The 26,502-nt window shown below is 35.2% G+C and overlaps 1 protein-coding gene, 1 long non-coding RNA gene and 1 other non-coding gene across 6 annotated transcripts in view; 1 reads left to right on the plus strand and 2 right to left on the minus strand.

Moving 5' to 3' along the window:
* Nucleotides 1–26,502, minus strand: part of TAF4B (TATA-box binding protein associated factor 4b) — a 159,935-nt gene that overhangs the window by 9,637 nt on the left and 123,796 nt on the right. For 3 of the 4 annotated variants that reach the window (XM_032293146.1, XM_032293145.1, XM_032293143.1), the window contains 2 exons: nucleotides 17,225–17,329; nucleotides 11,462–11,482 (listed from right to left, as the gene is read on the minus strand). In XM_032293146.1, coding sequence (XP_032149037.1) covers nucleotides 11,462–11,482; nucleotides 17,225–17,329 — 126 coding nt within the window. The remainder of the gene's footprint in view (nucleotides 1–11,461; nucleotides 11,483–17,224; nucleotides 17,330–26,502) is intronic. The other variant, XM_032293144.1, reaches the window with a different exon arrangement.
* LOC116561392 lies at nucleotides 2,479–11,452 on the minus strand. Its single transcript, XR_004273409.1, has 3 exons — nucleotides 8,998–11,452; nucleotides 3,886–8,679; nucleotides 2,479–3,819 (listed from the first exon to the last, which is right to left on the minus strand). It is a non-coding gene; the product is annotated as an uncharacterized LOC116561392 (long non-coding RNA).
* On the plus strand, nucleotides 13,471–13,576 carry LOC116561631. The gene has a single exon (XR_004273528.1). It is a non-coding gene; the product is annotated as a U6 spliceosomal RNA (small nuclear RNA).

Consider the following 26,502-nt stretch of genomic DNA (forward strand, 5'->3'; position numbering starts at 1 on the left):
AAACAATTCTCCTGCCTCAGTCTCCCGAGTAGCTGGGATTACAGGCATGTATCACCACGCCCAGCTAATTTTGTGATTTTTAGAAGAGATGGGGTTTCTCCATGTTGGTCAGGCTGGTCTTGAACTCCTGACCTCATGTGATCTGCCCGCCTCAGCCTCCCAAAGGGAGATCACAGGTGTGAGTCACCGCGCCCAGGCAAATTACTTGGTTTTAAAAGACTCTTCCACTCTATGTGAAGTGGTATTAATTCAAAACCAAGTGTGGTCAGTTAAGGACGCACATTATACCTTTGAACAGAGTCACAGCAACCACTAAAAAAAAAAAAGGGGCCATAGTGGCTCACGCCTGTAACTATAGCACTTTGGGAGGCCAAGGCAGGTGGGTCACTTGATCCCAGGAGTTCAAGACCAGCCTGGGCAACATAGGCAGGCGGATCACTTGATCCCAGGAGTTCAAGACTAGCCTGGGCAACATGGTAGAACCCCATCTCTACTAAAAATACAAAAATTAGCCAGGCGTGGTGGTGTGTGCCTGTGGTCCCAGTTATTCCAGAGGTTGAGGTGGGAGGATTGCTTGAACCTAGGAGATCAAGGCTGTAATGAGCAATGATTGTGCCACTGCACTCCAGCCTGGGCGACAGAGCAAGACTCTTTCTCAAAAAATAAGTAAGCATACAAATAAAACTATTAAAGGCAACAGATGATATAGTATAGAATACTAAAATACTGGCTGATTAGCTCAAAAGATGGTGGAAAGGAGAAAAAATGGGAAAATGAATATTAAAAATGAATAGCAAGATGATAGACTTAAATCCAGTCAAAACAATATTTACATTAAATATTGAACCAAATACTCCAAATGAATTTTCATTCTGTGTAAAAAAAAAAAAAAAAAATCAAAACTCAATCATACATTATTCATAAACGACCTGGTTTAAATAAAGACACAGATAAGGTGGAAGTAAACCAAAGGAGAAACATAAACCATGTAAATACTAAGGATAAGAAAGTTGACATGGCGGTAACAGTATCAAGCAATGGACTAAAATAAAACTTTTAAAAAACAAAGAAGACTTCAAGACAAGGAATATTACTAGAAATAAAGATCAATTCCCAATGACAAAAGAAGGCAATTCATGAGAAAGACAGTCAGTATTCACCAAGATAAACCATGCAGGGCCAAGTCTTAGTAAATTTAAAAGGACTGAAATCAGACTATATTCTCCGACCACAATGAAAACACCAAACATTTGGAAATTAAACAACACACTTCTAAATAATCTGTAGGTCAAAAAAGATATCAAGAGGGAAATTAAGAAGTATTTTCAAAGTTGATAATAAAAACACAACATATCTAAGTTTGTAGGGGTGAGGCTAAAGTACAAAACTAATGGAATTGTATAGCTTTAAATGTAGAAAAGAAAGGTGTAAGGTCAATTACTCAGGCTTCCACCTTAAGATGCTAGAAAAATAACTCAATATAAACAGAAGAAAGGAAAATAACATAAATAAGAGGAGTGAAAATCAATACAATAGAAAAAATGACAAATCTTTTGAAAAAAATTAAAGCTGTCAGTATTAAGAAAGGATTAGTAGCATTTGTAAATCCTTATTTAGACTGATCCAGAAAAGGGGAAAAAATACAAATTATCAATATCAGAAATGAAAGAAAGGATACAGTCGCTACAGATATTAAAAGGAGAAATGGTTAATCATTTCATGTAAACAATTCCAGGAACTTAGATGAACGTGAACATTATTTGAAAAACACAATTTTTATAAGTTAATACCAAAAGAAAGAAAATCCAATATTGAGTTTTCCCAACCTAGAAAATTCCTGGTCCAGACAGCTTCATTGATAAATTCTATCAAACATTTAAAGAGAAAGTAACTCCATTTCTACACAAACTTTTTCAAACAAAAATGGCAGGAAGAAGATATACTTCCTAGCACATTTTATGAACACACTTCAAAGCAAGCTAACAAGGACATTACAACAAAAGAAAATTACAGATCAATATTATTCATGAACATAGATGCAAAAATCCTCAACAGACTAAATGAATAGCAAACTAAATCTAGTAACGTGTAAAATCAATTGTAAATTATGACCAAGTGGGATTTATTCCAGTATTAAAAGGTTAAAATTGTCCGGGCATGCTGGCTCAGGCCTATAATCTTTGGGAGGCCGAGGTGAGTGGATCACCTGAGGTCAGGAATTCAAGACCAGCCTGGCCAACATGGTGAAACCCCACCTCTACTAAAAACACAAAAATTAGCTGGGTGTGGCGGTGCCGCCTGTAATCCCAGCTAATTGAGAGGCTGAGGCATGAGAATTGCTTGAACTGGGGAGGTGGAGGTTGCAAGGAGCCGAGATCAAAACAGTGCACCCCAGCCTAGGTGACAAGTGAGACTCCATCTCAAAAACATAAAGAAAGTTAAAACTGAAATATCAATGTAAGAGAATAAATTAAAAGAATTAAAGAAAAAATGAAGAGAATTTAATTTAAAACTAAAAGAAAACTCATATGAAAATTAAATAATCAAATAAATTTGGATAAGCCTCAACAATATTCAAAACCCACTATGATAAAAGCTTTCATCAGCTCGGAAGAAAAGAAATTTCCTCTATGAAAAATCTACAGCTAATATCAAATTAAGAGTGAAATACTGAATGTTTTCCCTGTAAGATCAGGAATAAGGCATGGATGTCTGCTCTCACCACTTCTATTAAACATAGTAATGGGGACGTTAGCCAGTGCTCTACGGCAAGAAAAGAAAAGAAAAACCATAAAGATTGGAAAGGAAGAAACACTCTGATTTTTATTTATAGACAGCATGATTTGCTTAGTAAATCCTAAGAAATTTATACCAAAAAAAATCTCAAACAATTAAATGAATTTAGTAGAATGGAGGATACAAGATCTATGTCAAAATCAATTTTACTTTGATATGCTAGCAACAAATAATTGGAAAGTATGTAATTTTAAAATACTATTTTCAATAGCATTAAAAATTATACCTATATATAAATGGATAAAAGATGTCAAAGACTTGTGCATAAAAAACCAAAACATTGCAGATAAAGATGACAGAAGTAAATGAAACCTCAATATTGTTAAGATGTAAATTCTCTGCAAATTGATCTACAGATTCAATGCCATCCTAATAAAGAATACCTTGACATTTATGTAAGAATGACAAGATGATTCTAAAATTCATATGAAGATACAAAGACCTTGAAAAAGGACAAACCTGGAGCACTCACACTATCTGATTTCTGAATTGCTACAGTAATCAAGAGAGATTATAGTATGGCATAAATAGAGAAAAATTAACAGAATAGAGTATGTGTATAGATATGTCCACATATATAGTTAATTGATTTTCAACATAGCTCTAAGGTGATGCAATGGGGAAAGCCTTTTTTAATAAATGGGGTAGAGTAACAGGACACCTGTATGTGAAAAAATAAACTTTCAACCCCCACTTCACACCAGACACAAATATTAAATCAAGATAGATCAAAGACCTATAAAATAAAAGTTAAAGCTATAAAGCTTCTAGGAAAGCACAGGATAAATCTTAGTAACATGGGGTATACAAAGATTTTTTTAGGATACAGCAAGTACTAATCATAAAAGAAAACAATGATAAATTGGACTTCATCAAAATTAAAACCTTCTGCTCCTCCAAAGGCGCCACTATGAAAATAAAAGTATATTGCTAAAGGGAGTGTGAAATGTGAACAGCTCAAAAACAGTTTAGAGTCTCTTAAGAATAAATATATACCTGTCCTATGATCCAACAGTAGTATTCCTAACCCCATACTCCTAAAGTAGGAGTACTTTATCAAGTACTCCTACTTAAGTATTTGATAAATACTTAAGTATTTATCAAAGAGGAATGAAAACATAGGCCACAAAATGACTTTTACAAGGATGAAACTACATGGATAAAGCAGCTTTATCCATACTAGCCAAATATTGAGAAGAGCCATAAACAAATTATGGAGTATCTATACAATAGAAGATGACTCAGCACTAAAAAAGAATGTGCTACTGATATGTAAAATGTGAATAAATCTCAAAAACATTATGAGTGAAATAATTCAGAAACGAATAAATTATCGTATGGTTTCGATTCTACAAAGTTCTGAAACAGGCAAGATTAAGCTATGGTAACAGAAATTAGATCAGTAATTGCAGAGGGGGTTGGAGGTGGTAAAAGGCATGATAGAACTTTCTGGGGGTCATAGAAATGTTTTATATCTTGATGTGGGGTAGTGGTTACAATTAAAACCAATACATTGTATTGTATACAAATTATACCTGGAGCTGAAAAGCAAATGCAAAGTTAATATGAATTTTTAACTTAAAGTTGAGATTTCAAAGTCAACCCTTCCTGAAGACTTCCCCAAAAGGAAAATGGTTACTCTTTCCTATGATCTGGTGTACTTTGGTATAGAAGTATGAGAAGTTTGTCAGGCTGGAATTCTACATCCACAAACATTATGAAGCTACAGAGAAAACAGACAAAGAAAGGTTTACTCCAATACTTATATGAAAAGATGTTTATAAATTAAAAGTTACCTGGAAGATACTGTAAAATCCTAGAGTATGGTAATTCAATATTATAAATATTACTGAAATGTATCAGTGTTTCTCAATGGAGATGTTATTAGAATTCTGGGTAGCTAAATAATGTGGATTTGTCCCTTCACACTATGCAATGTTTAGTATTGCTGGCCTCAAGCCACCAAATGCCAGTAGCACACAACTCACCCCACCCTTCACTGAATCACTGTGTCAAAACACAACAGTTGAGAACAGTCTATAAGCTAATGGTCAAAAGCACATGTAAGCAGCATAAAAAAAAATCTAATTACCAGGCTTAATCTACCTTACGATTTTATTTCCAAAGCTAATAATTTCACTAACAATTACCTTTACTTACTTAACCTCCAAGGACGAATGTATATGCTTTTATTTGCTATATGTAGTACTAATTTGGAAGGATGAAGAATAACTGATTTGGATGACATCCCTAATTGGGGAAGCCAGATACAACCATTGAAAGCACTGTCAACAGCAACAAACTATAACACACCAGAAATAGCATTAGCATACTACTAAGAGGAGTAATAACTCCGGAAGATGGCCTGTCATGAACAGGCCCTGTGAATGGCCCATTTACGTACAATACTGGGTTACAACAAAGCAACAAAACACTAGGGTATTCCCATGGTATTCTTTGTGCCAGAAGAGTAGTAGCAAACAACTAAATCTCCTTGAATAACATATTCAAAGCTAAAGCAAGCAGATAATTAATCTACTTTATGGTTTTAATATCCAAACTTGCCTTTCATGTTGCAATCAAAACATAACATAACCATTTAATGACAAGATTTGCTAGGCTTCTAGCATCTACTCATACATGCAAAGTTAAGAAGGGACACTGAGGGGAAGAACAAAGAATAAAAAAGGATACAAGACCACATACACGTCTAGTGCTAAGAAGGAAAAGATGAATTAAACTGGCACATGATCCTAGAAGAAGTAAGAGATTGAATTAATAATCAATAAAGTTTTCCCAAAGAAAAGCACAGGACCCAGATGGCTTCACTATTGAAATCTATCAAACATTTAAAGAAGAATTAACACCAATACTTCATAAACTCTTCAAAAAATAGGAGAAGAGGGAACACTTTCTAATTCATTCTCCAAAATCGTATTACCCTGATACCAAGATGAGATAAAGACATCATGAAAACCCCACTACAGACTAATATTCCTTATGAATATGGATGCAAAAATCCTCAATGAAATACCAGCAAACAGAAACTAACAGTGTATAAAAAGTACTATACACCAATAACTAAGTGGGATTTATCCCAGGAATACAAGGTGGGTTCAATACATAAAAACCAATCAATAAAATATACCTTCTTTAGATAGAGTAAAGGAGAAAAAAAAAAAACAAAAAAACACACAATCATCTCACAAGAGGCAGAAAAAGCATCTGACAAAACCTAACATTCTTTCATGATAAAAAGATTAAACAAACCAGAAATATAGAAAGGAAACCTCCATAACCTTAAAAAAGAAGCATCTATGAGAAACCCACAGCTAACATCATACTCCATGGTGAAAGACTGAACTCTTTTCCCCTAAATTCTGAAATAAAAAAGGATATCTGCCCCACCATTTCTATACAACTTATGCTGGAGGTTCTAGCCAGGACAATTAGGCAAGAAAATGAAATGAGAAGGCATCTGGAAATGAAAGAAATACAACTATCACTATTTGCAGATGACATGATCTTGTATATAGAAAATCCCAAGAAACTCACAAAAAACTATTAGAAATAATAAACGAGTACAGCAAGGCTGCAGGATAAAAAAAAATCAATGTACAAAACTACATAGTAGTTCTATACACTGACAATGCACAATCCAAAAATAAAATTAAAAAGCCAATGCTATGTACAACAGCATCAAAAAGAATAAAATACTTAGGAAAAACTTAGCTAGTGGTACAAGGCTTGTACATTGAAAACTATAAACATTGTTTAAAGAAACAGGAATTATCAATGAAAAGACCAATATTGCTGAGTTGGCAATACTATCCAAATTTGTCTATATATATTCAATGCAATTTCTGTCAAAATACCAGCTACCTTGTTTTGGTTTAAATTAACAAGCTGATCCTAAAATACACATGAAAATGTAAAGAACCCATAATAGTCAAAATGATCTTGAAAACAGCCATGTTGGAAGACTCGCACTTCCCAATTTAAAAACTTACTACAAAGCCATAGTAATCAAGAAGACAGTGTGGTGCTGGCATAAAGACAGATATATAGATTGATGAAATAGAATTGAGAGCCTAGAAATAATTCTATCTCTATTATCAACTGAGTTTTGACAAGGCTGTTGGTATCATGCAACAGGGAAAGAATGTTTTCAAAAATTGATGCTGGACAACTGGATAGCTACATGCAAAAGAATGAATTTGGGCCCCTACCTCACACAATATACAAAAATTAACTCAAAATGGATCAAAGATGTAAATGTAAGAGCTAAAACTATAAAACTCCTAGATGAAAACATAGGTATAAATCATTGTGACACTGGGTTAAGTAATGGTTTTTTGGATATGACAACTAACACAAGCAACTGAAGAAAAAATAGATAAATTGAACTTATTTCTAGAAAGTCGATGTACAAATGCTCTACAAGCACACGAAAAGTTGCTCAACATCATTAGTCTTCAGGAAAATGCAAAGCAAAACCACAATGAGATACTACTCTACACACATAAGAATGGCTGTAATAAAATTTTTAAAAAGACAATAACAAATGTTGGCAAGGACGTGGGGAAAGTGGAACCCTTGTACATTGTGGATGGAAAAGTTAAATCATGAAGCTGCTATGGAAAGTAGTTTGGCAGTTCCCCAAAACATCAAACATAGTCACCATATGACCCAGACATTCTACTCTTAGGGAAATACTCAAGAGAAATGAAAATATATTACCATCTAAGAAGTTGTATATGAATGTACATAGCAGCATTACTCATAATAGCCAAAAGTATAAACAATCAAATGTCCATCAACTGATGAATGGATAAACAAAATGCATATTCCTACAATGGAATGTTATTCAATCAAAAACAAGAATGAAGTACTGATAAATGCTACAGCATAGGCAGGCCATGAAAACATTATGATAAGTGAAAGAAGCCAGACACAAAAGGCCACATGTTATATGATTCTTTTTACATGAATGCCTAGAATAGGTGAATCCTTACAGACAAAAAAGTAGATTAGTGGTTGTCAGGAACTGAGAGGGTGACTGCTAATGGCTAAGGAAACAAGCTATTTCTTTGTAGGGTAATGAAAATGTTCTGGGATTAAATAGTGGGGACAACTACACAGTCTTCTGAATATACTAAAAAGAGCTGGATTGTGCTCTTTACCAAAGTGAATTTATTGCACATAAATTATATCTCAATGAAAAAAAAAAAGTTGGCATACCATTGATAAGCCAAAACAAGTTCAAATAAACACTTCAAAATCAACCTATGTTCACTCTCCTACTCAATATTCCATGGAATTCTTGAGAAAAATGCATACATAAATATGAGCTAAATAGGGTAAACTAAATACCATTATAAGGTATACCTAAGGCAGATTCATTGTTTTTCATGTAAACTTGTTATTGTGGGTAACATTAATTGAAAATCTGAACATCCAACTGGGACAAATTTCACAGAAAAATTAACTGTCATTTAAACTATGGAAAGTTAATAGAGTTACCAACCACTTTTCCCATAAACATTGGTTTGTTATTAAGTAGCACTGATCTATCACTTTGGAAAATGCTCTAAGATCTGACTGATACTTATTATAGGTAATCTTATGTAACAGGCAATTCGTGCTTCTCATAGTCACTGAAGCGTATACCAAACAGCTGCATAAGAGGCAGAAAGAAACAGGTACCACATTATGGAATAATAACAATATAACTGGTCATGCGAGAATACTACAACTTAAGGAGAGTAATAGTAATCTAAATTACAGAAGAAGCAGACAGAGAGAGTGTTTCAAAAACTGCTTCCTGGGAGCCTGAAAACACATAGAAATTGTCTGAAAGCCGGACAGCCTTTAAAAAAAAAACTTTCGGCTGGGCGCGGTGGCTCAAGCCTGTAATCCCAGCACTTTGGGAGGCCGAGGCGGGTGGATCACAAGGTCAAGAGATCGAGACCATTCTGGTCAACATGGTGAAACCCCGTCTCTACTAAAAATACAAAAAATTAGCTGGGCATGGTGGCACGTGCCTGTAGTCCCAGCTGCTTGGGAGGCTGAGGCAGGAGAATTGCCTGAACCCGGGAGGCGGAGGTTGCGGTGAGCTGAGATCGCGCCATTGCACTCCAGCCTGGGTAACAAGAGTGAAACTCTGTCTCAAAAAAAAAAAATTAATAAAAATAAAAAAACTTTCTCAGCATAAGTTCATGATTAGGCTAACTATAATTAAAGTGATTTAAAGAAAAAAAATACCATGTAAAGCCTCAAATGTTATATATAAAACATCAACACACAATTTGCCCTGGGAAGAACAGTGACTAGAATACTTAATGAGACACTAAAAATACCTGAGGAAAAAATATGGGAATCTTAAAGGTTCAGAGATAGCTCTGTAAGCTTAATACTTTGCTAATAATAGACTGCTAATTTTCAGTTTAACCACAAGTATCTATCATGGCCACCATGCTAATAAGGTACATTATGGGCTCCTTGTATATCCCTCATCATGTTTTGTGTTAAGGCAGAAAAGGCCATAGCAGCATAGATCCAGCACTGTTACGATAAAGAAAGCTAACTTTTTGGACTGCTAAATTCCAAGCAAGCTGAGACCTAGCCATTGTACTTGGTACCACTGCGTGAACAGAGGGAGGAATGAATGAATGAATAATACAAAAGCCATCTCAACAAGTATATTACAACTCGTAAATAAAGGATGGAAAGAAGATTAACAATTCAATTCAAAAGACTGAGAGATGACAAAAGCCGTCAAGGATTACTTTTTAAAATCACAATATCCAGTATTGATGAGATACTAATAAACACTTTCATAAAACACTGGTAGGAATGTAAACTGGTTAGCTTTGAGAGGAAAGCAACTGGCAATAAATTTTCTTTAGATAACCTTTAATTTCTTTTTATATTTTCTACAATATACATATATTCATTTTGATGAATACAAACATTTTAAATTTAGAAATTCACATTAAAAAGGAAGGCAGGAGTTAAAAGAAATCACCAGTGTGAGGAGTCAAAAGGTAAGAGTGACAATAACAGGAAAGTGACCTGGGAAGAGCAGACAGTGAAAAGCCCACTGAAAATAAAACAGTAAGACAAAGTCGGAGGATAGATTCCACACACTAAATGTAAGAGAAGAGGGTAAGCTTTGGAGCTCCTTATTAGGGCAATAAGGCAGAGCAAGGGTCATGAAAAGGGGGACAATCCCCATTTCAGATTAAATGAGGTGCATGTTGCCTTTAAAATCCAAACGTGTTCTCTTTGTGAAGGGAGAGGGGCTGACACAAATTGTCTTACCAGAGATTTGGCCATAAGTAATTGTTAACCTAGTTAAACAGTTCATGTTCAGCTGTAACTCTGCATCTGGTGCTAGGTCTGGCCCAGGGTTCAGAGAGGCCAAAAGAGAAGAGAAGCTAAGGAGCCCTGCTGCTGGGCAATGCCTATGCCAGCCCATGCCAGCAATGCCTGTGAGCAGCAAATAGCATCTGCTGTCCTCACCCTGATCTTCTGAGCATAAGAATATGGCTGCAGTTTCACATTTACCTTTCAAAGTCAAAATGCTTCATGGCCCATGCTAACAATGCAAAAGAAAAAAGAAATCTGGCAAACAGTTCCAGCTTAGCTAGTTTGACACAATACAAGTCCAGCACACCATCTTTGTCTTAAAAACAAAGTAACTTTTTTGGAGCAGTCCTGAGTTTTAACTTCTAACTCTTCTATCATTGCTTATTTCTTTCATTACACCTTACATTTCCAAAGCAGTATTTCGTTTTCCCCAACTGCTTTTCTTTCAAATAGCCTTCTAGTCTAGTGTAATGGTTGTAATATATTCCATTTCCTTTCTTTTCCCTTTTTTCAGTTTCCTTCTGCTTCATGCCTTGTTTTTCTTCCATATTCTCCCTTTTATCTTTGACATAAAGGCTTTTCTTTAAATATCTGGTGATCCTTGCCAATCTGTTATTTAAAAGCAATGCATCTGACTATCAGTATTTCAGGCTTCCTCTCTCTTCTCTTAAGCTAGTTATTTTTCTCAGAAAGAATGCCTCTAGTCACTAGTTTGAATCAACTTTCAAATTCTACTAAATACCCTTACTGCCATTTTTCTCCTTTCTTTTTTTTTCTTGTTAATATATGTTTTCAGTCTCTCTCATTTCTGTGGGACTTGCAAAGAAAGGATAAGCCGATAATATGCAATTTAACATATTTCACATTAAGACAGCCAACAAAGAGAAAACTTTTAAATCTTTGGAAAATTTTAAAGACACAATTAAAATTCAGATTTATATTTAGGCCATTCATGAACAGTGAGACAGATTTGTTCATGAAGTGAGAACAAAACAGAATATAAAGAAAAAAAAACTTATAAAGAGCCACTTTGTCTAAAGTAACAGCATGCTCTAAATTCTACTGAATCTATATCATATTTACAAAAAGTGTTAGATGACAATAAATCTGTTTAAACATCTAATAAGTCAGCTATAACAAATAAATAAGAAACACTTGAGAAAACTGTGGTCCCTTGTAGCCTGGTGGAAGAATATGGAGGTAAAGAGTGACTGCTACCTGTGCCCCTTAAGGAAATGCAAGTTAAAGCTGGGCCTTTCATGTGAATAGACTTTTAGTTAAATTACGTATGCACCTTTTCAGAGTGAAGAATCACCTGTAACAGCAACCAGAAACAATTATCTTTGAGAAATACTGTATGTCCCCTAAAAGATTTTAAGCCTTTGAGTTTTCCAAAATAATTTCAGGCTTAATATTTCAATTATAATCTAACCCCATCCTCAAATGATAAAAACTAGCAAATATGGTAAAGAAAATGACACCTACTTAAGATCATTTAAATATCCATAAGAATTCAACCTGGTTCTCTATTTGAAAATGTACACATTTCTAAGTTATGAAAAAATTATTCCTAAATGATTTTAATACTTAAACGTTTTAAAATCTAAGTATTTCTCATATAGGGGATTTTAAAGGTTGCTCAACACTTCATCATGTTTCCATGTAAAAACAGAACTTCAACCTTTGAAAAGGGCACACAGGATTGGTAGAGATGCAATAAATAAAAATTGCAGTGACAAACATTTTTAAATGATTGATCCTATCTGTTGGTAGCAAGAAAATGGGGAAATAGGCACTCATTAGCAGTGGAAACTTTTAGAATGCTTTTGGTAAGCATTATGAGTATCTATTAAATTTTGTGCATATCCTAAAACCTAGAAGTTCCACTTCTATAAATCAATCCTGTAAAATAAATGATGACATGAAGATACAGGATGCATTATTTATAACAGACATTTAAGAATATTTCCATTTGTTTACAAGTAGATATGTACCAGTATGGGAAAATGTCTACGATGGTTAATTTTATGTGCAAACTTGACTGGGTTACCCAGATAGCTGGTAAAACATTGTTTTTGTGTGTTTTGGGAAGAGATTAGTATTTGAATCAGTAGACTGAATAAAGAAGAACCACCTTTACCAATGTAAGGATGCATGATCCAATCAGTTGCGGGCATGGATAGAACAAAAAGGTAAAGAAAGGGCAAATTCACTCTCTCTTCTAGAGCTCGTACACGCATCTTCTGCCTTCAGACATCAGAGTTCCAGGTTCTCATTCCAACATTTACACCAGTGGCCCACTTCCAATTAATTCCCCACCCCTATTCTCAGGTCTTCAGCCTTGGACTGAGAGTTACACCACACCACTGGCTCACCTGTTTCTCAGGACTTCACATTCAGACTGAATTGTATCACCAACTTTCCTGGTTCTCCAGGTTGCAGACAGCATAGTGTGAGACTTCCCAGCTTCCATAATCATGTGAGTCAATTCCCATCTTTAATAGCCCTGTACATACATGTATATATGTATGTCCTACTGGTATGCACTTCTGGAGAATCCTATTAATGTCCAAGACACATTGTCCGACAAGTTATAGAGTACTGCTTTTAAGATGATCCCATTATAGCAGTTAAAAGCACACAATTTCTTTGGACATGTATCTGGGTTCTTCTACTTACTAATTATAGAACTTTGAGTAAGCAACGAATCCTCTCTATACCACAATTTTTCTATTTGAGGAAAACAATAGTATGATCTTACAGAGGAACTGGGAGGACTAATGAAGATAATACATGCTAATTGCTTGATAAAGGTAAACTATAATTATTACATATATATTTTAAAAGCACATATATATAATTATTGTATTAGGTTGAACTATCTGAAACTGCCAATACTTAACAATTGTTCACCTAAAAATATTACAAGTTCATATGGTTTAACCTAACATATGCAAGGAAATTTTCAGAAAGAACATACAAGGAAAAGCTATTTTAAATATTCTTCTTTTCTTACATGGGAAAAATACTCTTATATACCATTTGGACATTTTAAATGTGAACATAGTTAAACATCCCCTCCTCTCAAATAAAAAGGTATCTACACGGCTTGCTTTAAGCAGTATTATCTTAAAGCATGGCAGACACAGGAGAGCCTATGGATTAATAAAAGGGAAGGGAATAAAATTAACCCTTCCCTTCCCCCTAAGTCAATAATCATTTGTTGACTGAGCAATCTACCTCCTTTTATTACTCTACTAGGGAGTTTCCACTTCATTTTAGAGAAACTTAAAGAATGCTGGCATGCTTACTTTGGCAGCACATATACTAAAACTGGAAGGATACAGAGAAGATTAGCATGGCCCCTGTGCAAGATAACATGCAAATTCATGAAGCATTCCATATTTTTATATATATTTCATAAAATGCTGTCATTGGAAAACATGTTAGAGATTATACACGGAGGTAAATTCAAGCTGGTTAAATGCTGTCAGGAAGTTATTTCTCAAATGTAATCTAAATATTACAATTCAAGGAGATCTGGTTTTAATAATTCTATAACTCTCCCTTTATAAAATGAGTGTAAATAAAGAAGTCAAGAAATAAAAATAAAATAACAGGCCAGGCATGGTGGCTCACACCTGTAATCCCAGTACCTTGGGAGGCTGAGGCAGTGGGTCACCTGAGTTCAGGAATTCGAGACCAGCCTGGGTAACATGGTGAAACTCAGTCTCTACTGAAGATAAAAAAAAATTAGTCAGGTGACATGGCATGTGCCTGTGGTCCCAGCTACTCAAGAGGCTGAGGTGGGAGGATAGCTTGAGTCTGGGAAGTAGAGGTTGCAGTGAGCTGAGATCGCACCACTGCCCTCCAGCCTGGGTGACAGTGTAAGACCCCATCTCAAAACAAAAAACAAAACCAAAAACATTCTATCAGCTGCAGTCAAAGAAATGTGTACAGCACTGAGTTTGAGAAGACCACAAGTCTGTTGCTTTTGAAGCTCTATCTTACTACATAGTGAAATGATTCATAGAAAGTTCAATTAGAGAACACTGGTTCAGAGTGTACAGAAACAGACCCAAATATGAGAATTTGTATTTTTGATATACAATTGTGTGTACTAAAGGTAGCATTTCAAATCAGCAGGGAAAGAATTACTGAGTAAACAGTGTCGGGACAATTAGCCTAAGGGAGAATGAGAGAGGACTAAGGGACTAAAGCTAAATCCACACATCAACTTACCCAAGTTCACTATGAATCAAAGATTTATACTTAAAAAATGAAATGATAAAAGTAGTAACACATAATTCTAATTAAGAAACGGCTTTCTAAATAGACTACAAACCCAAAAGACAAAAATAAAATGGAAAGACTGAGGCTTTTTTTTAAAGGAAAAATAAAAACTTATAGATGAATAAAGCCCAAACTGAAAGAAAACAGTGCCAGGGAAAACGGGTTGTTCTATTTCCTTCATGGACTGGAAAATATTAACTCCATGGGGAAAAGAAAAAGTGATAATGCCTATTCATACATGAAAAGTCACTCAACTTACTCATAACTTAAACACTCTATTAAAAATTGCTTTTTCAGCCAGCCATAATATGCCAAGACAGTTCCCAGTATTAATGGGAGTGTGCTGAGACAGGCACACTAATGAATATAAAAACTGATATAACTTAGAGGATAATTTTTAAATAGTTAATAAAAATCATGAGCAACAAATAATATTTATGTATTAAATAATACTGAGTGTGGGAATGACTTTAGGAATGACTTTAAAATAATCTGAGAGATGAAAATTTTAAGAAAGTTGATGCAAATATAAATGAAACAAGATTAAGCATATTTTGACGGTCCTGTCTGGGCGACGTGGCTCACACCTGCAATCCTAGCACTTTGGGAAGCCAAGGTGGGTGAATTGCTTGAGCTCAGGAGTTCCAGACCAACCTAAGCAACAAGGGAAAACCCTCTCTCTACAAAGAAAAAAAAAAAAATTAGCCAGGCATGGCGGTGTGTGCCTGTAGCTCAGCTACTTGAGTGGATGAGAGGTGGCAGGATTGCCTGAGCCCAGGAAGTCAAGGCTGCAGTGAACCAAGATTGTGCCATTCCAGCCTGGATAACAGAGCAAGACCTGTCTCTATATAAAAAGATAAATAAGTAAACAAAATTAAATTGATGGTCGCAATAGCAGGATGGTGCTATATATAACAGTATAAGCACAGATAAGAAATACCCGAAGAATAAGTTGAACAGTAAGTTAGAGAGAGATTGATCCAGCTATAGTCAACCATTTCAGATATAAAGAAAATTACTTTAAAATAAAGTAAGTTTTTGTACATTATATAGGACACAGTTCTACTACGCTATTCAATTTACGAAGCCCTTTCTTAATGTTCACAACCTTTGGAGAGTTCATTATACTGTTCTCTCTACTTTTGTATATGTTTGAATTTTTTCCCATAGAGTTTTTCCTAATGTTCATACCCTTTAAATCAGGAATTCCATGTCTTCGAATTTTGCCTGTACTTACATTGTACAAGCACACAACAATGTAAGTACAAAAATGTTCTCTGAGGCAATAAAAGAAAAAACCTGGAAACAATCTAAATATCTACTGGAGGATTGGTTGAATAAATTATGATTTACTTAAATACAGTGATGCCATACACCCTTGAAGAGTATGGAAGCAAATTATATGAGGTAGATTGTGGAAAGGGGGAAAACATCAAGGGCATAATAATAGGTATAGTTTAGTCACATTTAACTAAAAACAAAACCACACATGTAGATTTGTGAACGCATGTCAGATATGTGCCCATATTCATAACAAATCCCTGGAAGGATATGTGAAAAACTTAACAGTAGTTACATCTGGTTGGGCAGGAGAGGGGGTATTTCATATATTACATTTAAAATGAAAAAGAACTAAAATTGTAAAATCTTTCATCTATTCAGGTGAGTGGCATTCATTTAGAAACTACCAATGTTCAGGATCAACATTGGTGGGAAGCTTGCTTCAAAAAGATTTAAATTATATACAGAAGAATAAGATGAGCTATGGCTCTTTTATTAGTGACCTCATCTCAGAGCTTTTTTTCTTGAGATGAAGTCTTACTCTGTCGCCCAGAGTGCAATGGTACAATCTTGGCTCACTGACCCTCTGCCTCTCAGGCTCAAGTGATTCTCCTGCCTCAGCCTCCCGAGTAGCTGGAACTATAGGCATCTGCCGTTATGACCAGCTAATTTTTATATTTTTAGTACAGACGATGTTTCATCATGCTGGTCAGGCTGGTCTTGAACTCCTGACCTCAAGTTCTGCCCGCCTTGGCCTCACAAAGTGCTAGGATTACAGATGTGAGCTACCATGCCCTGCCAGAGCTCTTAGCATACCTCTGGCTCAGCCCTGATGATTGTTCCTAAAGCTAAAAGGCTAATATTATCTTAAATAATTACTCCAAAGATGTAGGACTCTTTCTTAATCCAAATAATTAAGGATATTTATTGAGTTAACATGTGCCTATTCTAAGGGGAATTCAAAAGACTAATATTACAGTCCTTGTTCAAAAAGTTTATAATCTAACGAAAGAGAAAATGTTCATATAAGGAACAATTAAAGCCATGCAAAACACATGTACTCTGAAAAAGAGAAGCTAGTATGGGAATGAATAGTCAGAGTTCATAGAAGAAATAAGAAGGCAGGTTCAGTCTTAGAAGATTAGCCAGATTTAGACAGAAAAACAGGGCTGCATAAAAACACTAGAAAGAATGTACAGAAATAAAAAAATGAAATACTGGAAGACTCAGTATGACTGGAGATGGGGGAAAGAAAAAGTATGAAATAAGTAGCAAGTAGTATGAAATAAGTAGTAAGTTCAAGGTGATATACATCTTTAAAACCTGGCAAAAATTAAGATTTTATAAAATTGGCAAAGACAAATTTTAAGAAGTGTCTGGCAGCAACAACATGCACAACAGAGTAAACTATTTTTAAGTCTTTGCTTCTTTTTGGCTTGCTTTCTTGACATTAAAAATAAGATAATGAACATTATTTCAATACCTCACTTCCAGATTCTAGTGGTCTCTTCTTCCTTGGTCCAATAGCTGCAAGAGCTGTGAGATTAGCATCTCTATGCTGTATCTGTGCAAGTTCCAATTGCTGTAACTAGAAGACGGAAGGAAAAAAAATCAATGTTTACACACATTCATGCTCAGAGGGAAAAAGAAACTGATTGCTAAGCCTATTTCTGTATTCACCAAATAAAGTTACAATATAAAATAAACATTAGATTCCCATAACAGCCAAAGGCACATTCTCTGATTCTTTTACTCCAACAAACTCTTTAGTTCTTCATTTCTATATGGAAGAGGCAGAACTCAGGTAAAGGAGAAGTACAGAAAAGAAGAAAAAAGGCTTAATTTCTCCCCAGTATAAACACAGACAAGAAATGCCTGAAGAATAATTTGAACAGTAAGTTGGAAAGAGATTGGTCAAACTACAACCATTTCAGATTACTTTAAAACAAAGAGTTTTTGTACATTATAGCACATAGTTCTACTGTGCTATATAATTTACAAAGCACTTTCTTAACTCTCACAACCATATTGAAAGGTAATTGCTATAATGTAAGAATTACACATAATCTTCTTTTTTTAATGGAGACAGTAAGCTCTAAGAGGTTAGGACAACTTTATAAAAGGCACCATACAAGTAGTAAGTGGTAGAAACAGCATGTGGAGTAAAGTGCTCTCATTAAAATCCTCTTCAGTACATACACTTTCTCATTTGCAAATAAAAGTCTTAGATTTACTCTATAATCTTAGTAACAAAATTCTAAAGTGATTTAGTACTATTTTGTTGTACAGCTTTCATCATATTTAATCAAGAATGCCCAAATCTACAGGGCATATGTTTTCATATGTGGACAAAACTATACAGGGGTATGCATGAAAAATGTCCTATTAGAAGGCAGAAACTGCATTATTTCATTAAGGCAACTAAGTGTCAAATTAGGTATTCTGTTAAAAAAACAACCACCACCACCACCACCAAGGTGAGAAAGTCAAAACAGAACACCACTATATAAATCTCTAAGCTTTTTCAGAAGAGAGGAATAATGTTCAATTCCCATCAAAATATTATTATTAATATTAATACTACGAAAGGAAAAAAGGAAAGAACCTGGAGGTGGTTGACAGTCACATATTCAAACAAGATGGAGATAACTGACTGAAAAGTAACCAATTGAGAAACCCTATACATGTAAATATTCTTTCAAAAGAGCACTAACCAAAAAAATTTTTAACACGTTTAACAGTAGAGCAGGATGAAAACAAAAAGTAGTTTGTGGTGTAATAGTCTTAAGGAGATACCAAGTACATAAATTGCACTTTAAGATAACTTCAGATTATTTTAATATTAGGGGAAAGACAATGAATAACTGAATAGGTAACTGAATCTTTAGTAAGGCAGAAAATAATTGCTATGTTCTGAATGTCTCTATCCCTCCAAACTTCTAATATTGAAATCCTAACATCCAGGGTGACTGGTATTAGGAGATGGGGCCTCTGGGAGGCAATTAAGTCATGAGAGTGAAGACTCAGTGCTCTTATAAAAGAGACTTAAAGCCGGGAGCAGTGGCTCATGCCTGTAATCCCAGAACTCTGGGAGGCCAAGGTGGGCGATTGCCTGAGGTTAGGAGTTCGAGACCAGCCTGACCAACATAGCGAAATCCCGTCTCTACTAAAAATACAAAATCAGCCAAGTGTGGTGGCACATGCCTGTAATCCCAGATACTTGGGAGGCCGAGACAGGAGAATCAGTTGAACCCAGGAGGCAGAGGTTGTGGTGAGCCAAGATCACGCCATTGCACTCCAGCCCGGGCAGTGAGAGTGAAACTCCATCTTAAAAAATAAATAAATAAATAAATAAATAAATAAATAAATAAATAAAGAGACTTAAGAGAAACCCCTCGCCCCTTCCACCAGGTGATAACATAGTGAGGAAGCAGGCTCTAACCAGACACTGAATCTGCTGGCACCTTGATCTTGGACTTCCTAGCCTCTGTAACTATGAAAAATAAAATTCTGTTGTTTATAAGCTATCCAGTCTATTTTGTTATAGCAGCCCAAATGAACTAAGACAAAAATTAATCAAAGAATATGAACTGAGAACCCTTTTCCACTTGCTCCACAAATGATAGGAAGAAATCCTTTTAAATTGTATGTTTACTTATAAATAAATTGTTAGAAAAGTGTTTTCAGAAGTTATAAAATACCTTTTGTTGCTGCTGGCCTTTTTAATAAAATATAGTTTTAGGGTCTAATGCTGCCACAATTCAGAACTTAGGTGACAAAATAATTATTTTAGTTAATCTACCCTGCAGTACAAATCAAACAACAAACTATATTTTAAAGTCCTTTCCCTGTAGAGAAATGGCATCTGCAAGATAGTCACACCAAATAAAAGGTTTTTAAACTCATCACTGTCTTCAAATTCCCCTAGTGTAGTATAACATTTTCTCCTATTCTGCAAATTATACTTTGGTTTTCTGAAGTCTCTCACACAAAATACTAGAAAAATTTTGCTAAAATCTAACAAAAATGTAAACTGACTGTAGTTTTCATTGGCCCTGTATTTATAACAAGCTTTCTCAAAACCAATGTATCTTGGCAAGCACAAAAGAGAAAAACCAGGCACTTTTAACCACAAAAGGAGGAAGTTTTGAACATTATTGCAAATCTGGCACATATCAAGGATAAAGACTACAATAAATAACCTCAGTTCAATAAAAATAGCCACTGAGTTAGAGGCTTGCCTGTGGAAACAGAATTGCAAATTATATGATTATCTATGCAGAAAACCCCAAGTTATCTATATATTTAAAAATCCTACTAAGACTGGTAAGTGAGTTTAGCAATATTACAAGATGAAAGTTTGACACATGCAATAAGTGACTTCTAAATACCACTAAGGTACAATTGGAAACTTGAAATTTATTTTATTTTATTTTATTTGGAGACAGTCTTTCGCCTGGAGTGCAGTGGCACGATCCCAGCTCACTGCAACCTCTGCTTCCCAGTTCAAGTGATTCCCCTGCCTCAGCCTCCCGAGTAGCTGGGACTACAGGCGCACACCACAACGCCAGGCTAATTTTTTGTATTTTAGTAGAGACGAGGTTACACCACATTGGCCAGTATGGTCTCGATCTCCTGACCTTGTGATCCGCCCAACTCGCCCTCCCAAAGTGCTGGGATTACAGGCATGATACACCACACCCAGCCAACTTAAAATTTTTAAATGTCATTTATAATTACTCTCTCTCAAAGGAAATACTGAGATATAAATATAACACATACAGGTATTTCTACACTATAAATTACAAAATGTCTATGAAAGAAATAAAAAATAAATACATAAATGAAGAGACATGCTGTGTCCAGGCTTGTACGACTCAACAAAGATTTCAATTCTTTCCAAATTCATCTAAAGACTTAAAACAATTCTAATAAAATTTTGTCGTGGATATGGATAAGTTGATTCTAAAGTTTATATGGAAAGAAAAACTAGAATAGCTAAAACTATTTTTATTAAGAAGGACAAAATTGGAAGAATCATACCATGCAATATTAAGACTTCCTGTAAGGTGACAGTAATCAAAATACTATAATACTGGCAAAGAGATAGACACATAGGCTAATGCAGCAAAACAGAAAATCCAGAAGTAAGAAGCACGTAAATATGGTCAATTGAGTTTTGGCCAGGTTGGAAAGGAATGCAGTCGAGAAATAACAAAAATTCTCTCCTTGACCAAACTTCTGAGCCCTCTTCTCAACTAGGCCTGAACCTTGACCTAAAAAGACTTGCAACGAAACATTAACACAGTTTTTAACAGTTCAAGGCCACCACCCTAGGATGACACTAACCTCCTTAAAGAGCCTAACTAACTGAAAAAATTCAAGACTGCCAGAAGAATTTACTATTTGTTCCATCTAACATCTAATGATAAGGCCCCATCTTCCAGCCTCTATGGAAAGAAAGGAGCTGATTAAAGCATATGCTTACCACTTTAGTGTCTGGCATAGTCTTTTACACAAATGTTGTGGGGCTGGGCACTGCGGCTCACGCTCATAATCCCACTATCTTGAGAGTCCAAGGTGGGCAGATCACTTGAGGTCAGGAGTTTGAGACCAGCCCGGCCAACATGGTGAAAAAACCCCAACCCTACTAAAATTACAATAAGTAGCCGGGCATGGTGGTAGATGCCTGTAATCCCAGCTACTTGGGAGGCTGAGGCAGAAGAATTGCTTGAACCCAGGAGGCAGAGGCTGCAGTCAGCCGAGATTGTGCCACTGTACTCCGGCTTGGGCGACAGAGTGAAACTCTATCTCAAACAAATAAACAAACAAACATCAAATGTTGTTGGAACAATTGTACATCCATGTGCAAAAAGTTTTTTTAAAAAAATCAGTCTGGATCCAAACCATCTTATACAAAATCTTATACAAAACATCTTATACAAAAATTAACTCAAAATATAAATGTAAAACTATAAAAATGTTTTACAAAAAACATAGGAGAACATAACTTGGGGGCCAGCAAAGATTTCTTGAACATGACACTGAATTAATGTATATCTATAAAAGAAAAAACTGTCAAATTGGGCTGCATCAAAATTTAAAACTTTCGCTCTGTCGAAGACACACTTAAAAGAATGGACAAGCTATTTTATTTCCAGGTCTCCAATCTATTTGTCTTTCTTGCCTGTACTGATAAGGAGCTAAACTATAACACTGAATAATAGTGGTAAAAGCAAATATCTTTGCCTTTTTCCTAATCATTGGAAGAAAGCACTCAGTCACCACTAACAATGATATTAGGAGGGTTGTAAAAGCTATCTTTCATCAGCCTGAGGATGTCTCTTCCTTTTTAAAATTTCTTACTTTAATAGAGATGGCAATCTCACTATGTTGCCCAGGCTGGTCTTGAACTCCTGGTCTCAAGCTTTCCACCAGCCTTGGTCTCCCAAAGTGCTGGGATTACAGGCATGAGCTATCACACTCGGCCAACGAAGTATCTTCTATTCTTAGATTCCTGAGAGTTTTTAATCATTAATGGATTTTAAATTTTATTAAACATATTTCTAAATTAATTGATAGGATCACATGGTGTTTCTTTCTTAGACTATTAATATGATAGATTATACTGACTGATTTTCAAATATTATTCTTTTACATGTTCAAATATCAATACATTCTTTTTATATCAAATCTAAACTAGATTTGATTTGCTAACATTTTGTTTGGGATGTTTATGTTCATAAGAGATATTAGCCTGTACTTTTCTCATTTTTTAACATCTTTGTGGGTTTAACTATTAGGGCAACAATGATCTCATAAAATGAACTGGAAGTATATATATATATTTTGAGAGGGAGTCTTGCTCTGTCGCCAGGCTGGAGTGCAGTGGCACAATCTCAGCTGACTGGAATCTCCGCCTCCTTGGTTCAAGCAATTCCCCTGCCTCAGCCTCTCTAGTAGCTGAGACTACAGGCACACGCTACCATGTCCAGCTAGTTTTTGTATTTTTGGTAGAGACAAGGTTTCACCATATTGGCCAAGATGGTCTCGATCTCTTGACCTCGTGATCCATCCGCCTCAGCCTCCCAAAGTGTTAGGATTACAGGCATGAGCCACTGCACCCAGTGAACTGGAAGTATTTCTATCTCTTCTATTTTCTGGAAGAGGCTGTATAGAAGTGGTATTAATTCTTCTGTAAGTGTTTGCTAGAATTTACTAAAAATCTGTGCCAATATCTCTCTTAGAGGGTTTTAATTACAAATTCAATTTGTTTAACAATTACAGAAGTAAAAAAATTAAAAAGATTACAGAATTGTTTCATCTTGGCTAAGTTTTGATAGTTTGTGCTTTTTGAAATATTGGTCATTTAATCTATCTAACTTGCCAAACTTATGCACAATTATTCGTTATATTTGCTTTTGGGGAGAGGGGTATCACTCTGTTGTCTAAGCTGGAGTGCAGTGGTGTGATCTCATCTTACTGCAACCTTCACCTCCTGGGCTTATGGAATCCTAACTCTGGAAGATGGGGTCTGGGGGTAAGATTCCATGAGCCCAGAAGGCAGAGGTTGCAGTGAGCTGAGATCTCAACACTGCATTCCAGCCTGGGCAACAGAGCGGTATTAGTCATTTGTCTTAGTTTTTTCCATTCTTAGTCTTACTAAAGTCATCAATGTTGTTGATCACAGAACCAGCTTTTAGCAACTTTTTTCCAAAGTCATTGATTGGTACTCAAAGATACGTGTTTCCTTCTGCTTGCTTTGCATCTATATTGCTCTTCCTATTCCAGTTTCTCAAGGAAGAAGTTCAAATTATTGATTTGAAACCTTTACTCTTTTCTAATATAAGCATTTTCTCCCATCTTGTTACTTTAGCTTACCTGTATTATTACCTGTGATTTGAGTTGCATAAAGAAATAGTTCCATTACAGATTTTTAATCCATTCTGATAGTCTTTATCTTTTAATTGGTACAGCTGAACCATTTATACTTCATGCAACAATTAATTATTAGATTTAGGTCTATCATTTTATTTTGTTTGTTCCCTGGTTTTCATTTCTATTTCCCTTTTTCTACTTAGAGTTATTTGAACTTTTTAACATTTTAATTTATCTACTATATTTTTCATTATCTCTAAATTTTTTAGATTTAGTGGTGATTCTAGGGATTATAATATACATACTTAAATTTTCAGTCCACTCAGCTTCAAAACTTTACCACTTCAAGTGGAATATTAAAAACCTTGGCCATATACATGACTCTTTATCCTCCACATTTTGCTGTAGTTGTCTTATATATTACATGTACATACACTGAAAAGCTCTGGTGTTAATTTTTCTAATCCATGTATATGGTAAATCTCAATTTATCCTTAATGAATTTCACCAATCATCATTTTTTATGTAAGTCATGTGTATTTCATTAAACCTTTATTTGCATTTATATTTAAAACTATAGCTGATTACTAAATATTAATTTAATTTTTATGAAGTCTAACACGTAATTGTACATATTTATGGGGACTTAGTGATGCTGCAATACATATACAGTGATCAGATGAGGGTAATTAATAAACCCATCATCTCGAATATTTATCATATCTTTATGTTAAGAACATTCACTAGCCTCGCTGTAGCTACTTGAAACTATAAGTTATCAACTATAGCCATTCTACAGTGCTATAGAACTTATTTCTCCTATCAGCTGTAATTTTGTACCCTTTAACAAATCTTTCCCTATCTCCCTTTCCGCCAGACCCTTTCCATCCTCTATTATTCTCTACTCTCCTTTTTACTTCTATAAGACCAACTTTGTTTTAGCTTCCACAGACCGGTGAAAACGTACAGTGTTGAACTTTCTTTTCCTGGCTTATTTTACTTAACATTTGTTATGGCTGAATAGCATTTCACTGTGTATCTATAGCACACTTTCTTTATCCATTCATCTGTTATTGAACATATATTGGCAATTATTAATATGTATAGTGCTGAATGAACATGGGGATACAGCTGTCTCTTTGATATACTGATTTCTTTTTCTTTCCCAGTAATGGGATTGCTGGATCATACAGTAGTTCTATTTGCAGTTTTAAGAGGGACCTCCATGCCATTCTCCAGTGGCTAGCTATACCAGTTTACACTCTCACTGACAGTGTTTAAGAATTCCCTTTTCTCTGAATCCTCAATAGCATTTCTCATTTTTTGTCTTTTTGCTAATAGCCATCTTTGCGGTCGAATGATATCTAGTTGTGGTTTTAATTTTCATTTCTCTGATGATTAGTGACATAGACCATTTCTTCCTATACCTGTTAGCTGTTTCTATGTCTTCTTTTGAGAAATGTCTATTCTAATCATTTGCCCATTTGTTTTTATTCTATTTTTCTAGAGACAGGGTATCACTCTATTACCTAGGATAGAATGTAGTGCCATGATCATGGCTCACGAAAGCCTCAACCTTCTGGGCTCAAGTGATCATGCTACTTCAGCCTCCCAAGTAGCTAGAACTACAGGCTTATGCCACCATACCTGGCTAACCTTTAGTTTTAAGTTTTCTGTAGAGATGGGGGTCTCACTATATTACCCAGGCTGATCTTAAACTCCTGGCCCCAAGGGATCCTCTCACCTCTTCCTTCTAAAGTGTTCAGAGTACAGGCATAAGCCATTGCACTTGGCTCATTTGCCAATCTGTTAATCAGACTGATTTTTGCTGTTAACATGTTTCAGTTCTTTGTATATTCTGGATATTAATCCACTGTCAGATGAATAGTTTGCATATTGCCCCATTCTGTAGTTTTTTGTTTTTTGTTTTGTTTTGTTTTGTTTTTTTTCACTCTGGGGATTGTTTCCTTTGCTATGCAAAAGTTTTTCATTTAATATAATCCCATTTGTTTATTTTTGCTTTTGTTGCCTGTGGTTTTGAGGTCTTATTCATAAAATATTTTCCTGGACTCATGTCCTGAAGCATTTCCTGTTTTCTTCTAGTAGTTTTATAATTTCAGGTTTTACACTTAGATCTTTGAACCATTTTGACTTGGTTTTTGAATAAGGCAGGAGGTGGAGGTCTACATTTGTTCTTCTGCCTATGGATTTCTTTTTCTCAGCACCATTTTTTGAAGAGAACACGCTTTCCCTGTTGTGTGTTCCTGGCACTTTTGTCAAAAATATGTTGACTATAGACACCTCAATTAACTTCTGAATTCCCTATTCTGTTCCATTGGTCTATGTTTATGTTTGTTTTTATGTCAGTCGTATGTTATTTCGGTGACTACAGTTTTGTGATATATTTTGAAGTGTGAGAATGTCATGCCTCCAGCTTTGTTCTTTTTCCTCAGAATGGCTTTGGCTATTTGAGGTCTTTTGCAGTTCCATATGAATTTTCAAATTTTTCCTATTTCTGTGAACAATGACCTTGGTATTTTGATAGGGACTGCACTGAATCTGTACATTGCTTTGGGTGGCATGGTCATTTTAACAATGTTAATTCTTCTGATCCATGAGCATGAGATGTTTGTACATTTGCTTGGATCTTCTTCAGTTTTTTTCATTAGTGTTTTATAATTCTCCTTGCCCAGGTCTTTCATCTCCTGGGTTAAATTATTACCAGGTGGTTTTGTTTGTTTGTTTAGCAGCAATTTTAACTGGGCTTGCCTTCTTGGTTTTGTTTTTTCAGCTAGTTCATGATGTACAGGAACACTGCTGAATTTTTTTTTTTTTTTTTTTTTTTTTTTTAAAAAAAAATTTTTTGTCCTTTTATTCCTTTGT

Source organism: Sapajus apella, unplaced genomic scaffold, assembly GCF_009761245.1.
Source record: "Sapajus apella isolate SASKATOON/1434 unplaced genomic scaffold, GSC_monkey_1.0 scaffold29, whole genome shotgun sequence".
Taxonomy (NCBI): domain Eukaryota; kingdom Metazoa; phylum Chordata; class Mammalia; order Primates; family Cebidae; genus Sapajus; species Sapajus apella.